At 39.8% G+C, this 16,544-nt stretch overlaps 1 protein-coding gene across 2 annotated transcripts in view; it reads left to right on the forward strand.

The window, feature by feature from the left end:
- Togaram1 (TOG array regulator of axonemal microtubules 1) overlaps positions 1-6,766 on the forward strand; it is a 62,419-nt gene extending 55,653 nt beyond the window's left edge. For both annotated transcript variants that reach the window (XM_036205747.1, XM_036205749.1), the window contains 3 exons: positions 576-795; positions 4,542-4,628; positions 5,648-6,766. In XM_036205747.1, the coding sequence (XP_036061640.1) occupies positions 576-795; positions 4,542-4,628; positions 5,648-5,913 (573 nt within the window). In that variant the 3' untranslated portion in view covers positions 5,914-6,766. The remainder of the gene's footprint in view (positions 1-575; positions 796-4,541; positions 4,629-5,647) is intronic.
- Positions 6,767-16,544: the final 9,778 nt, after the last annotated feature.

Genomic DNA, 16,544 nt, shown 5'->3' on the forward strand with positions numbered 1-16,544 from the left:
TAATTATCCTACCAAACTTCAACCAAATTATATCAGATATCTACAGTAAAATTTCATTGTCTTCTGTTCTGAATAAAGAGATTATAAAAACTTTCCCCATGGGTTGGGATTTAGCTTAGTGGTAGAGCGCTTGGGCCCTGGGTTCGGTCCTCAGCTCTGGCAAAAAAAAAAAAAAAAAAAGAAAGAAAGAAACTTTCCCCAAGTTCTTAGCAGCAAATGAGGCAGACCTTCATCTTCTAGCTAACCACACATTAGTCATGCTTGGAGTAAGGCAGCCTCCTGCCAAGCCACATTGGTAACCTTTATTTATTAAAACATCTTTCAGGGTGAATTTTTACTGCCTGTACATGTTTAAACTTGACAAATCATAAAGTTTCTGTTATCTAAGTTTAGTGTGTGTGTGTGAGAGAGAGAGAGAGAGAGAGAGAGAGAGAGAGTAAAGTAGGAGAGAGAGAGAGAGTAAAGTAGGAGAGAGAGAGAGAGTAAAGTAGGAGAGATAAGAAGTGCAAACAAGGATAATGTAGTAGGTATAAGCATTGTTTTCCTTTAAATAATTTTAACCAATTTCTTTTCAGATCTTTGATGCTTTTAAGTCTCGTCTTCATGATTCTAACAGCAAAGTAAATCTGGTGGCTCTAGAAACAATGCATAAAATGATTCCTTTACTTGGAGACAACTTGTCTCCCATAATCAACATGCTCATTCCCGCAATTGTGGATAACAATCTGAATTCCAAGAATCCAGGCATATATGCTGCCGCTACCAATGTTGTTCATGCACTGAGTCAGCATGTAGGTAAGGAATCTCAATTGGTATTCCAATTAGTGATTTTACTTCCATGCTTTCTTAGCCTATGTAGTATTTATATGTTGAAATAAGTCACATTTTTTAATATATAGTATATCCTAAACTTTTTCATAAATCATTTTAGTAGTGAAATGTTTAAATTGACTGTCTTTTTCATTGAGTTCTATTTTTTTTTACCTCATATTCATGAAATTAAATGGATTGTAGATTTAAACGTAAAATATAACTAATGCAAAAAAACACATAACTAATGCTTTTGGGAGATAACATGGAAACATCTTCAGGACATTAGAACTTATAAACCTTTTTGTTTGGTTGGTTTTTTCGAGACAGGGTTTCCCTGTGTAGCTTTGCGCCTTTCCTGGATCTTGCTCTGTAGACCAGGCTGGCCTCAAACTCAAAAAGATCCGCCTGCTTCTGCCTCCCAAGTGCTGGGATTAAAGGCGTGTGCCACCACCTCCCGGCAGAACTTAATAAACCTTTAAGAATCATTCTACCAGCATGATCCATGCACGTCAATAAACTGAACTCGGGGTGGGAAGATTATAAGTCAGAGGACCAGGATGTCTGCTAGAAATAGTGTCTTCTATCTGTGAAAGGGAGTTACTTTACATCAGTTTAATATTAACAATATGGGTATGTACGGAAGGCGGGAACAGTGTTATTACCAGTTGACATGCCAGCATAAATAGGGCAAATCTCACAAGGTCCCACCCTTAGATGAAGAGCCGCAGGCAATTATTGGCTGCTATAAGAGGCAGAATTCATCTTCTCCAAGGACAAGCCCCTGATAGGCTGTACAACCCTAAATGGTCAGCCCAAAACCCATGTGCATATGAGCAGCACCACATGGACTCAGCTGGTTGTATTTATATGAACATACAATATATGTAAAGTGCAGATGTTATGAAGTTGAGAGGGAGTGGAAGGGTTATGGATAAGGAGTTAGAGAGGGGAGAGTGTGTGGTGGAAACGATGTAAATATAGTACTCATACATGAAATCCTCAAAAAAAAAAAAAAAACAAAACCTGTGTTAAAAAAAGTAAAGGTGGTTTTTTTTACCAGGTATGACAATGTGAGTTCTATCCCTGGGACCCACATGATGGAAGGAAAGACCTCCTCCAGCCTTTACAGAAGCCCCTGGCTGGTGCTAAACTCATAGAGATCCACCTGCCTCTGCCTCCCAGTGCTGGGATTAAAGGCGTGTGTCACCACGTCTGGCTAGATCCCAGCTTTCAAGGGACCTTTCCCAGTAGTCCTGCACAGAGCACATCCACTGTGACATGTTGTCCAACAAGGAAGCTCACTACAGACAGAGTCTTCCCTGGACTATCATCGTGTCTGCCTAGGATGTGACAAAATCCCGGACTTCTGAAGGAAAGCAGTCTTCTATGGATGTCATTTTATATGTTCAGACAGTTTTGCTTATGACTGGGATTTAATGCAAAGACAGATACACAGACAAAAATCTTCAGGGTAAAGGTCTAAGTGTGAAGGAACCAGATGCAAGCCAAAAAAATTTTTTTCAGATGTCTCATTATGGAATGTGTATACACAAAATTAATTTTTTAATGTACAAAATATTATATTAAGCAGATAAAGAGAAATGATACATCCTGAGACAGAAATCTTAGCAAACTACATAATAGACATATCTAGAATATAGAAAGAACTCTCAAAACTCAACTGTGAACAACAACAACAACAAAAAAAAATCCATGTAGAAAAAAGGCATGAAGAAGCCTTTCACTGAGGACAACATATACATGATAAACGTGCCCACAAAAGATACTCACCACTACTTTGCCTTAGTGCAGTGCAAAGGCAAATTAAGACACTGTTCACTGTATGATAGTAGAACAGCTACTTATTTCCTTTTTAAATGTGACTGGGACTGGAAAGATGGCTTACTAGGTAAGAGAGCTTGTTGCTCTCTGATGATTCCCAGGATCCATGTGGTGGAGGGGAAAGCTAGCTCCCACTAGTTGTTCTCTGACTCCACACTTTACCTGTGGCACACACATGCCCACACACTTACATTCACATCAAGGAAGGAAGTAGAAAGAACCAAACACTTGTGGAGCCCAGAAGCAATGGATTGTGAGGGGTTTGTTGTTGTTGTTGTTGTTTCTCCCTTTCTTTCTTCCTTTCTTCCTTTCTCTCTCTCTCTCTCTCCCTCTCTCCCTCCCTCCCTCCCTCCCTCCCTCCCTTCCTTCCTTCCTTTCTTTCTTCCTTCCTTCCTTTCTTTCTTTTTTTTTTTTCTTTTGAGACAGGGTTTCTTTGTGTAGGCTTGACTATCATGGAACTAGCTCTGTAGACCAGGCTGGCCTTGAACTCACAGAGATTTGCCTGCCTCTGTTTCCTGAGTGGGATTAAAGGAGTGGGCCATCACAGCCTGGCTCTTGGGTACATTTCTAATGAGAGTATAAGTAGTACAGGCACTCTAGAATTTCGACCATATCCAAGTCATAGCATATCCATAGAATACTATTAAGCAATAGAAAGGAGCAGACTTGATACTTGGGTTGATGTGTATGAATCACAGAGGCATGATTCTCTTTAAAAAGTTATAGTGAAGTCATACTCTCTTGTTTGATTTATTCATATTTTCAAAAGGACAAAAATCACTAACGTGATGAACATTCTAGTTGTATGCATTGATGAGAGATAGGAAAGCAAGTATTGGTATTCTTATGACTTACATCTTAAGTGTACTGCAGACCCCCCCCCCCCCCTGCTTTTTGAAGACAAGTCCTCTCTCCATGGCACTGATTGGAGGTTCTAGAAACTTTAGAAGGCAGAACCCTGAAGACACACCCTTGAAGGGAATGTTAGGCCCCAGCCTCTCCTGTCTCTTCCCTTCCTGGATTCCGTGGGGTGAGCTGTGTACACCACTGTAAGCCTCCTTCATGATGTCCTGTGCTCCCATAGGCCCTAAGTGAGCATGGACTCAACTGACATGAGTCCACAGTTGTGTTCTATCACTAGAGAAGGCAGGAGTTAGCAAGAAGTCTGTGGTGAAGGAGCCCTTCTTTATCTCATTTGTTGTATAACTCAGAGTAGGTGAGGAAATGGAATTGAGTTGTGTACATTCATCCCTTATTTTGATTTTTTTGTGTTTTGAGACAGGGTTTCTCTGTATAGCTCTGGCTGTATTGGAACTCACTCTGTAGACCAGGCTGGCCTCAAACTCAAGGATCTGCCTGCTCCTACCTCCTGGGATTAAAGGTGTGCACTACCACCATCTGGCTCGATACTTTCCTATAATTATGTAAGATGTAGCCTTTCAATGTAAAAGACTTGTCAGAACTGTCTTACAACTTCCTCTGAATCTTTTGAAGTTTGGAGGGAAAAAAGGAAAGGGGGAAATTATGTAATTATAATAAAAATATTTTTTCTAAAAAAATTAAATGTAAAAACCACTTCTCCATAAAAACCATTTTTGTTGTTGTTTTATAATAAAGTAATTTAAAAATAAGATGCCTAGGAGATCAACAGCGCTTTGCCTTCTATGCCGTGTGGTAGTTTCTTAATGCTTTATGTATATTTTTTATTTCATCTTTGCCTCAAGAATGTTACTCTTACAGTTATAGAAAACTATAAAGTAGGGATTAAGTATATGGATTTCTTAAGTTAGTACATCTATATTGTAGAAATTATGTTTTTCCTATTAATGCTATTTAATCACAATTATTGAGAGCTTATTCTTAGACATGTCTCTTTTCTATTTTAGACAATTACTTACTTCTACAACCATTTTGCACAAAAGCTCAGTTTCTAAATGGAAAAGCAAAACAAGATATGACAGAAAAACTTGCTGGTAAATAGTTTTAAGTAATAATTTCTAAAGTAATGTACTTTTATTATGAATTTTGATAGCAATGCATTCATCATACCTAATGTAGAGTTTATAGACAGACATTTTCATGCAAGTATATTTATTATATACATTGACCATATGTCACTTCCCCTTTCCTCCCCTGGCTCCTTCCCATTATTCCCATTCAGTCTCCCAGGCCATTCTTCTACTTTCATGGCCTGTGTCCATAAGTATTGGTTATCTGCATGAAATTTATGAGCCACAAATGAGGGAAGGCCTGCAACATTTGGCTTTCTGAGTGTGACTTATTTTACTTAAAATGATCACCAGTTATGTCCATTTTCCTGCAAATGATATTAAGGAAAACTGATGGGTATTTCCTTTTTTTTTTTTTTTTTTTTTTTAACTACAGCTGACAATTCAGTCTGTACAGAATAGAAATAAATTGTATTAGTAGTCTACAGAAGAACATTTTAAGGCTACAAAATAGTCTTTAAAATAATTCTAGGACTGAGGGTGTAGCTCTATAATAGATTTCTTGATTAGCACTCTGAAACACCTGGGTTTGATGCCCTAACACTGTGGAGAGGGGAGAGGAAGATGGAGAATTCTGTCCTTTGTTAAATGGGCATTAGAGCCAATGTGGATGCTCACGGAAGAAAGATAGTTCAGTGTTTTGTCTGACGAACAGTCCATGAATTGAGCTCTGTAAATTGTATTTAACTGCATTTGGAAAATATTGAGATTCACTGTAGGTTTGATGTTTCTCTTTAGCATTTTTCCCCCTGAACTAGTTGTCATATATATGGCACTGTGACACCTAGAGATCCAGTCTTTGCAAGTCTTTCCTAGTTTTGTTTGTTTGGTTGGTTGGTTGGTTGGTTGGTTGGTTGGTTTTTAAGGCCTAACTTCTTAGGGTTTCTGCCCAGGGCAGAAGTCCATATTTGGGTTATTTGCTATTTAACAGACCCTGAATTTACTTTGGGGAAGCTGACTGATGTCCATGTTTTGTGTTCCAGATATTGTCATGGAGCTTTATCAAAGGAAGCCTCATGCCACGGAACAGAAAGTGCTGGTGGTTTTGTGGCACCTCTTAGGGAATATGACACATAGCGGCTCCCTGCCTGGAGCTGGCGGAAATATACGAACAGCCACAGCTAAACTGTCAAAAGCACTTTTTGCACAGATGGGTCAGAATTTATTAAACCAGGCTGCATCTCAACCACCACATATCAAAAAAAATTTAGAGGAATTGCTCGATATGACAGTTTTAAATGAATTATGAGTTTTTGATGAAATAGTTACAATGAACAATTTACATGATAACAAATGAAATCTTTTTAAAGCTATATTTTGCATTTTGAGTGCCTGCATTTCGTGTCCAGTAAATTAACTCAGTGGCCTACCTGTGAGTACAGATGTGTCCTTCTAGCCATCACATGAAAACCTGAAATAATTGATATAAACTAATAGTCATGAAATCTGTGGTGCCTGGGACGAACTAAATTTTAAATGTTTTTGAGACAAATTCTGCTCATTTGCACTATTCTATAGAAACTGCAATTTGTTGCCCCATATGTACAATTAGATTTGTAATTAAAAATATACTTTTTATTATGTAATCATGTTCTGCTATGTCTCATTACTCTGCCTTGTTTTATGAAATGGAAAAAAGTCATTTAACTATGTTATCACAAAATAAGTTTTGTGTGCTCTTTGTGAAGAACATGTTTCTGAATCAGTCTGCTAATATGATTATGCAGTATTAGCTTGCTGTTGCTGCTGTGTTACTATGGTATATTTGCTGATCTTTTGGGTTTAATCATCTGCACAATTGTGAAATTTAACAAGTTATGATAAAGCATGATGACCAAAGCTTAGAAAACATTAAACATTTGAATGCACGTTTAAGAAACGTGTTGAATGTAAATTTATTATTTTTGTGTACAAACACTAAGTTTTTAATTTCTGTATGTCTGTCCATTTATAAAGGTGTTATTTTGCTGCCCAGTTGTGTAATTCTCAAAAATAGTGCCAGGTCTTCTATAGTTTTTTCTCAGAATTCTTGGGCTTACAAGTACTGTATGCATCTTAAAGAAGAAAAGGAATGTTATAAAATAAAAGGATTTATTTCTGTAGATGTGTGACAGGTGTCCTATTTTTCTAACTCTCATATGTGTTAAAATGAAAACAATGGGGGCCGGGCGGTGGTGGCACACACCTTTAATCACAGCACTCCGGAGGCAGAGGCAAGTGGATCTCTGTGAGTTCAAGGCCAGCCTGGTCTACAGAGCAAGATCCAGGACAGCCAGGGCTACACAGAGAAACCCTGTCTCAAAAAACCAAAAGAAAAATAAAAAAAATAAAAAAATAAAAAAGAACAACAGTGTTTTAGTACTGACTTGTTTTGTTACATCTGCCCCATCACTAGTAAGATTAGACTAAATAAATAAATAAATAAAAACAATGTTTTAGTGCTGACTTGTTTTATTTCATCTGCCCTATCACTAGTAAGACTAGACCCAAATTATCATTCTCAAATTAGAAGAAATTAGCTCCATGACACTGAGTGAGTCTACGCTCCTTTCCTGGCTTCCAAGAGCTAGGCTAGATGCATTCTAAGGTCTTAACCTTGTTCTAAAATGCTCTGGTTGTCTTCTTTTACATGGTGTCTGTGAGTTTCCGGTCTGCCTGGGGGGGGGGGGGGGGTGCTCTGGCAAGAACCCAGGGTCTTGCAGATAGTACGCATGCACTCTGCAGCCCTCACACTATTCTACAGCTGCTGTTTGCCAGTCTCTGAAGCAGTGCTGTTGTGTGTATCTGTAACTTTTGAGGAAACAAGCAGAAGCATGGATTTTGAGGCTATTTGAAGGTAAGTGAAAGGACAGTGAAGAGTGTGGCTGTTTGGTTTTTACTTTGTGGGGGGTGGGGTGCTGCCACCAAGCTCCTAAATAAATCATACATAGAGGCTTATTCTTAATTATGAATGTCCGGCCTCAGCTTGGCTTATTTCCTTGTTTTATATTATCCCAGCTACCTATTGCCTCTGGGCTTTTCTCATTCTCTTGCTTCTGTAAATCTTGCTCTTCCTCGGCCCCTTGCTGTGTAGCTGGGTGGCTAGCCCCTGGAGTCCTCCTCCTCCTCTGCCTGCTAGATCTCCTCACTCCATCTCTTTTTTTTTTTTTTCTCCTCCCAGATTTCTCCTTCTATATATTCTCTTTTCCTGCCAGCCCTGCCTATCCTTTCTCCTGCCTTGCTATTGGCCAGTTCTTTATTAGACCATCAGGTGTTTTAGGCAGGCACAGTAACACAGCTTCACAGAGTTAAACAAATGCAACATAAACGAAAGTAACACACCTTAAAATAATATTCTACAACAGAAGACTTATCATTACCTTATAATTCCATAGACCTTATATTTTCTTTTAGGTAAACTATAGGCCTGTAGTTTACATTTGTAAATTACAGACTTTTTCTGAGTAGGGTCAGAAAACAAATATTTTTAAGGAACTCTGAAGATAAAACTTCTGGATTCAAATTACAGCTTTGGATTAATTCTATGATCGAGATTATATTCAAATAATTGTAAATTGCATAAGCAAATGAGTATATATTGCCTATATTTATATATGGAGTACAACCTGATGCTTCCCTATAAGTACATTATAGGATGATAACACATGTAATGTTTCTTTGCAGTGAGAACACTTAAAGGCTCTTAAGCAGTTTGCAAGGACACATTATTATTCATTGAAATTATGATATAAAACAGATGGACAGAACTTATTCCAAGTGAAACTTGGTATCCTTTAGTGTATCCCCATGAGTCCAGATACTCGCACTTTGAGTTCAACCATTTTAGGTTACACATGAGATCATTTTAGATTTCACGTTAGGTTATGTTGGTGTCTGTGCCTGGTTTATTTCACTTAGCATAATGTTCTCCATTTACACCCAAACTGCTGCAAATGACAGGGCTTCCTTTTATGGCTGAATCATATTTTCTTGATCCACTGAAGGATGCTTAAATGGATGTCTTTTTTTTTGTTTTTTTGAGACAGGGTTTCTTTTCCTCGAACTCACAGAGATCCGCCTGGCTCTGCCTCCCCAGTGCTGGGATTAAAGGCCTGTGCTACCACTGCCAGGCCTTTAAATGGATATCTTAGTCAGGGTTACTATTGCTGTGATTAAACAACATGACCAAAAGCAAGTTGGGGAGGAAAGGGTTTCTTTGGCTTGTATTTCCATATCATTGTTTATCATGGAAGGAAGTCAGGACAGGAACTCAAGCAGGGCTGGAGGCAGGAACTGAAGCAGAGGCTATGGAGGGAAGTTGCTTACCGGCTTGTGGTTTGGTCAGCCTGCTTTCTTATAGAACCCAGGACCACCAACCCAGGATGGAACCATCCGTAATGGGTTGGGTCCTCTCACATCAATCACTAATTAAGAAAATGCCCTACAGGCTTGCCTTACAGCCCAATCTTATGGAGGCATTTTCTCAATTGAGGTTCCCTCCTCTCAGATGACTTTAGCTTGTGTCAAGTTGACATAAAACTGTTCAGCACAATGGATTTCATGTTTCTTCTATTGTGAATAATTCTGTAATGAATGTGGACATGGAGAAACATCTTTCTATTTTCCTTTTATTGAAATTATATATATTCACATAGTATACTCTGGTTATAGTTTTCCATCCCTGTACTCCTCCCAGCTCCTCCACACTTCCCTCCCATCTGCATCCACCCTATTTCTGTCTTTCATTAGAAAACAAACGGGGTTGGGGATTTAGCTCAGTGGTAGAGCGCTTGCCTAGCAAGCGCAAGGCCCTGGGTTCGATCCTCAGCTCAAAAAGAAAAAAGAAAACAAATAAGTTTCTATGTGAAATCCTATTCTATAAGTAAAAACACTGTTTGGAAGATCTTAAGTCAGTAATCAGGAGACAATATCCTTCAAGCAAAAACCTGGGGGAAAAAATGTAGACATTTGGCTTTGGAATCCAGGTTTATTAGGAAAGTAGAAAAAAGGTGACATTTTGTTTGAGAACATTTTGTTCTAATGTGAGTTCTATATTACTGGCAACTCTGAGCCCCTGTCCTCTGCTGTGTAAAATGGTGCAGTAGTATCAATCTTGAAGGCCTGACAGGATTGAAAGAGCTTGTCGAGGAAAGGACAAAGTATGTGGAGTTAGTTGTTCAAGGCACAGTTATTCCTTTTTTATTTTTCTTCCTTATAGCAACACAATGGAAGTTTGACAACTCTTGGGTCTTTTTTTTTAAAGATTTATTTGTGGCAGCATTCCTGCTGAGCTCCTGGCCTGGCTCCAGAGAGCAGCACCTAGCCCTAATCCTTCCTTTGTTTAACCACATCTTTTGTTTGTCCTCTTGCCCCATGTGAATAATTGCTGAGAGTCAAGGATTAGAGAGTCTCCCAAGGATCAAAGGGCCTATGCAAAACTTGGTTTAGGAACTCTGTGGTACCTGAGAAATCAAGTGATTTGCACTTGGCATTTTATCTCTGGGAGCTCCTTTTAGGTTGCTTTAAAGGTATGGAAATTTACTGACTAAACTGATAACAGAGAGAAATAAAAATGCCCTAGGCGAAGGGATAGTGCTTCAGTCCTTCCAGACTGGACCCCCCTGCAGCCATGAAAGGCTATATTCATTCTGAAGATGCCCCTGAGTCTTCTTTCCACAGATCCGTTTGAACTCACACACCCATGTAGTGACACAAAACGACATTATTTATTATGTATACAGTGTTCTGCTTGCATGCCAGAAGGCACCAAATCTCTTTATAGATGGCTGTGAGCCACCATGTGGTTGCTAGAAATTGAACTCAGGGCCTCAGTGCTCTTAACCTCTGAGTCATCTCTCCAGCCCAGAAATGTCTTTCATTGTATCAATGTCAATTTCATTTCCTTCTGCTGTATACCCAACCATAAGTAAATTTTCAGAGCATTGTGTACTAGCTATTTTTTCTGAAAAATTTTCTGAAAAATTTCAATTTGTTTTGTCTTATGCATATTTTAAATTCTCACCAACAAGATAAGCTCTTTCCCTTTGTACTTGAAGGAAAGAGTGATAACGGGATTGCTGTGACAACTCCTTGTGGTTTTGTTTGGTTGTCTACTTGTTTGGTTTTGAGATAGGATCTAGCCTTGAAGCCATGATCCTTCTGCCAATTCCTCCCTGATGTTGAAATTGCAAGTATGAGCCACTTCACCCGGCTAGTGATGTTGGACAATTTTTTTCACATGCCTGTTGGCAAATTACTTGTCTTTTTAAAATGACATTTCTTCCTCTCTCTCTCTCTCTCTCTCTCTCTCTCTCTCTCTCTCTCTCTCTCTCTCTCTCTGTGTGTGTGTGTGTGTGTGTGTGTGTGTGTGTGTGTGTGTGTGTGTAGCATGAATCTTAAAAGGTCTTATTAGCCAGGTGGTGGTGCACGCCTTTAATCCCAGCACTTGGGAGGCAGAGGCAGGTGGATCTTTGTGAGTTTGAGGCCAGCCTGGTCTACAGAGTGAGATCCAGGAAAGGCGCAAAACTACACGTAGAAACCCTGTCTCAAAAAAACAAACAAAAAACAAAAACAAAAACCAAAAACAAAAGGTCTTATTAATAAAAACAAATCTGGAACAGATATTGGAGTAAATGCTTAAAGATCACAGAGACAGAACAGGCCACAGCTAACCTCACTTCAACTTCTTAGCCGATCCTGTTTCCTTAAACTGAAAGCTTCTGTGTCCTCATCTGAATGGATCTCAGCTGAATGCTTAACAACCTTAACCAGGCTCTAGTTCCTGGTCCTCACGCCTTATATACCGTATATATTTCTGCTTCCTGCCATCACTTCCTGGGATTAAAGGTGTGTGTCACCATGCCTGGCTGTTTCCAGTGTGGCTTTGAACTCAGAGAGATACAGACGGCTCTCTGCTTCTGGAATGCTAGGATTAAAGGCGTGAGTGCCACCATTTTCTGGCCTCTGTATTTGTGGCTGTTCTGTTCTCTGACCCCAGATAAGTTTATTAGGGTACACAATATTTTGGAGAACACAATATCACCGTGTGTGTGTTATATGTGTACAAGCACACACAAGCAACAGCATGTGTATAGAGATCAGAGGACAACTTGCAGGAGCCAGTATTCTCCTTCCGTTATAGAAGCTCAGGGAATTGAACTCAGGTTGCCAGGATTAATGGCAAGTATCTTGCCCTCCCATTTATGTTCTTTGGCTGTTTGAGTCGTGTGCACATTTTAAAAATAGGGTTTTTTGTTTTCTTGCTAGTTGTTTGAATTCCCTATCAAAGTTGAAAATTAATTCTTTATTAGCATTATGGTTTGAGAATATCCAACTCATTTCACATGTTCTCTCTTTACTCTGTTAATCATTTCCTTTTCTGTGCAGAAGTCTTTTTGGGGGTTGGCTTGATTTGGTCTGGTCTGGGCATAGTCTCTTGATACTTAGGCCAGACTGGCCTGGAGCTCCCATGTTGCTCACGCTACCCTAGAGTTCATGGTGATCATTCTGCTTCAACCTAGAGAGGACTGAGATTATGGATGTATGCGGAAGTTTTTCAGTCTGATGCATGTTTATATATTTTTGTTTTTGATATCTGCGGTTTTGAAGTCATATTTTAAAACACCTCCAAGACTTTAAATTTTTGTAAAAGATTTTATTTTATCTGTATGAGCATTTTGCCTTCATATATTCCTATGCACTGTGTGTATTTGGTGCTTGTGAAGGCCAGAAGAGAACATCAGATCCCCTGGAACTGGAATTGTAGATGGTTGTTAGCCACTATATGGGTACTGGGAACTGAACCCAGGTTCTTTGCAAGAACAAATGCTCTTAAACCCTTAGCCAACTCTCCAGCTCTCCAGCCCCACTTTCATGAGATTTTTCTCATGAAAACTTGGAAATGGCTGAGCTTAGAAAAATCATGCTAAGTAAAATAAGTCAGACTGAAAAAGAAAAATACTGCATGATCTCACACTGAAGGAAAAACAAAACAAAACAAAACAAAAACCCCAAAGATGAAATAATAGAGAATAAAGCAGACAGGGTGAGGTTGGGGGTTAGAAAAACAGTGGTTATAGGGTTGAAAAATAGAAATAACAGATACATATCATGAATAAATGAAGGTAGCTAATGTCCAACAGGAAGACTGTAGTTAATAGTACTATGTTAATAGTCTCTTAAAAATTATTTGGGATTTCTGTTGAATGAATATGCTTCAGCTGCTTCTGCCCCATCCATACACAGACACCAAGGAAACCCATGTGAGATCATGGATGAGTTAATTTGCCATAGAACCACTTTACTATCTATGAATCCCATAATATGCTAGAAGAAGAAGGAATATTTGTAGATGGAAGTTTCTCTGGTCCTGCCCGGCCCCAAGGTTCCACAGCCACTTATACAATAATTACTCAAAGGCTTTTATCAACCACAAACTGTATGGCCTATGGCTTTAGTTACTTACTAGCTAGCTCTTTCATCTTAAATTAACCCATTCCCATTAATCTATATGTTGCCACATGGCTGTGGTGTTACCGGTCTGCTGGCATCTTATTGCTCCTTCAGCAGTGGCTGGTGTCTCTCCCAACTCTGCCCTTCTTCTCTCTATATCTCTGATTGGATTTCCCACCTGGCTGTAAGCTTTCTTGCCACAGGCCAAAACAGCTTTATTATCCAATGGGAGCCATACATATTCACAGCATACAGAAAGACATCCCACAGCACTTCCCTTTTTCTGTCTAATCAAAAATGAAGGTTTTAACTTTAACACAGTAAAATGATATATAACAAAAAGTTATCAAGCAAGAATTACAGTTACATATCTAGTCTATTTGTATTTGACAAAATTAAAGAAAATATCCTATTTTTGTGAGTCTAAAGTTTATATCTAATGTATTTTTATCATGATTAAGGAAAATTATGACTATCTAGTCTGGGGGACAGATAACTGATAAATCCACAGAAGTCTGTTTAAGGAGTATTAGGGAAATGTATTAGGGTAAATTGAAGAAATACACTCATGAATACAGAATGCAGGAGACAGCTGAAATCATCCTCTGATCTGACCAGGGTGAATCCACCTGGCAGTTCAACCACACCAGGCAGCAGGGAGAAGGGTGAAGGGACTCCCTTACCTTTTAAAGAGGTCCGAAAGGCAAGAAGCACTGCCTCCTTAAGGGCCCTATAGCCCAAGGTCATGGGCAGAGCAAATACCACTACAGGGGTGTCTTCTGGACGCTAATATTACAGGACTTTGCCACCATAGCTGGGCAATGCTATGTTTTGAAAAGCATAAAAAAGAAACTTTGAGCCAGGCAGTGGTGGTGTAAGCCTTTAATCCCAACACTCGGGAGGCAGAGGCAGGTAGATCTCTGAGTTCGAGGTCAGCCTGGTCTACAAAGTTCTGGACAGCCAAGGCCACACAGAGAAACCCTGTCTTGAAAAACCAAAAAAGAAAGAAAGAAAGGGGGAAAAAAGAAACTTTGTACTGAATAGTCCAGAAAGAACCATTTTGCTCCTTTACCATTCTAGATCTTAGAAAGAAGTAGATAGGCCGGGCAGTGTGGTGCACGCCTGTAATCCCCGCACTCGGGAGGCAGAGCCAGGTGGATCTCTGTGAGTTCAGACCAGTTGGGGTTACAGAGTGAGTTCCAGGACAGGCTCCAAAGCTACACAGTGAAACCCTGTCTAGAAAAATTAAAAAGAAGGAGGAGAAGGAGGAGGAGGAGAAGGAGAAGAAGGAGAAGGAGAAGGAGAAGGAGAAGAAGAAGAAGAAGAAGAAGAAGAAGAAGAAAGAAGAAGAAAGAAGAAGAAAGAAGAAGAAGAAGAAGAAGAAAGAAGAAGAAAGAAGAAGAAAGAAGAAGAAAGAAGAAGAAAGAAGAAGAAAGAAGAAGAAAGAAGAAGAAAGAAGAAGAAAGAAGAAGAAAGAAGAAGAAAGAAGAAGAAAGAAGAAGAAGAAGAAGAAAGAAGAAGAAAAGAAGTAGAAAGAAGTAGAAAGAAGTAGAAAGAAGTAGAAAGAAGTAGAAAGAAGTAGAAAGAAGTAGAAAGAAGTAGAAAGAAGTAGAAAGAAGTAGAAAGAAGTAGAAAGAAGTAGAAAGAAGTAGAAAGAAGTAGAAACCAAAATCAGAATTTGAGAAGTTACTTTTGCAAAGGTGAACTTTAGGAAAACCTGGTGTCTGGAAGGAGCAGCAGCTGATGTAGAGAAAGACACATTCATCAGACCTGAGACCCCTAAACAGAGAAGGAGAAATGAATACCCCACTTCACTCCTCCATGCCATTCGATGAAGGACAACTGGCTGGATCCAACAGGAGCAAGGGAGCAAGGGAATTCACTGATACAATATGTAAGGGTCAGTCTCCAGAGAACATAGCAGGCTGGCATGGAATTGATCAGGAGGAAGAAATGTATTAAGGTAATAAATAACCTCTTTCCTCTTTAGATCTTCTCAGTTTCTACGATCAATTGACTTTAAACACAGTATTATAGATACCACTAGACTATAAACCACAGTATTTGGTCTAATACTTTTTCTTTGGAGTGCTTATAATTAGGATATACAATTTACTTTAAGGTCAACTATGGCTCAATCTGTTTTTAAAGTGGTTTGTGTGGTTTTCTTTTTGTTGCTGCTGCTGCTGTTTTGAGTCTTGTGTAGCCTAGGCTCACCTCAAACTCATGCAGTTGGATATTACCTCAAACTCCTGCTTTTTCTGCTGCTACCCGCCAAGTGTGATTATAGGCATGCACCACGATGCCTGAGTAATTTATGTTTTCTGTGGTGAGGAACACATTTTAGGCTAATTATATGGAGTGTTTTAGATCCTTAAGAGCTCTAACACTGAATTATTGGGAGTTTGGGGAAAACAGTGAGAAGGTTGGTGTGCCTGTTAAATACTGCCCTCTTTTGGCCTCCATAGGAATTGCAAGCCTGTGATCCACATACATACATGCAGGCAAACAGACGTGTAAAATAAATACATCTTAATATAGTGCCCTCTCTTCATTGTTCCTTTGGATGCTAAACACTTAGAAGCTGCTGATTTTTAGAGACTCCAAAACTGCCCAATGAAGAGGCAAAGGGAAAGGTGTGATCATTCGATGGAAATGCAGAATGTGGGGAGGAATTGGTTATTTGGGAGCAAGGCGCAGTCAAGGTAATTTATAGCTAACAGAGTAATAGCCATCTTTAAAAAAAAAAAAAATGCTAGCCGGGCGGTGGTGGCGCACGCCTTTAATCCCAGCACTCGGGAGGCAGAGGCAGGCTGATCTCTGTGAGTTCGAGGCCAGCCTGATCTACAGAGAGTGATCCAGGAAAGGCGCAAAGCTACACAGAAAAACCCTGTCTCGGAAAAAAAAAAAAAAAAAAAAAAATTTCTGGAGTCTGATTCTAGAGAGAAGGACTTAAACCCAGTTGTGTCTTTATTGAACCCCAGTCGGGAGACTGGTGAGTGATAAGTAAACGTGTGCTCGCTCAGTTGTTACAGTCTTACCCGGAGAAGACAGGACTTTAAAAAGATACTTAAAGGTGAGGACTAGCGTGTATATATATATATGCCCAGAGGAGAGCCTCAAACTCTCAAGCCCACGAGGTGTCTGCCTTCAGAATCCTTGAGTCCATTGCAGCCCACAGTGTCTTGACGTTTGGAGGTTTTAGGCTGAATGTCTGGCCGTTTCCTGATACATTTTTACGGGTAAAGGTGGAGCAGTTAGGAAGAGAATGACGGTGCTTCAGGGGTTTTCCTGGAGGCTGAAGGTGGGCAGCGAGTCCCGGAGGCTTTGGAAACGCACCCTGCACAGGGACCGCCATCTGGGACCGGAGACCGCGGAGGGCGGGGCCTAGGCGGCGAGCACCACGTGACCGCCGCGCCTCTGGAGTCGCCGGCGCATGCGCGGCGTGTC

The sequence above is a fragment of the Onychomys torridus genome, chromosome 14, assembly GCF_903995425.1.
Source record: "Onychomys torridus chromosome 14, mOncTor1.1, whole genome shotgun sequence".
NCBI lineage: Eukaryota > Metazoa > Chordata > Mammalia > Rodentia > Cricetidae > Onychomys > Onychomys torridus.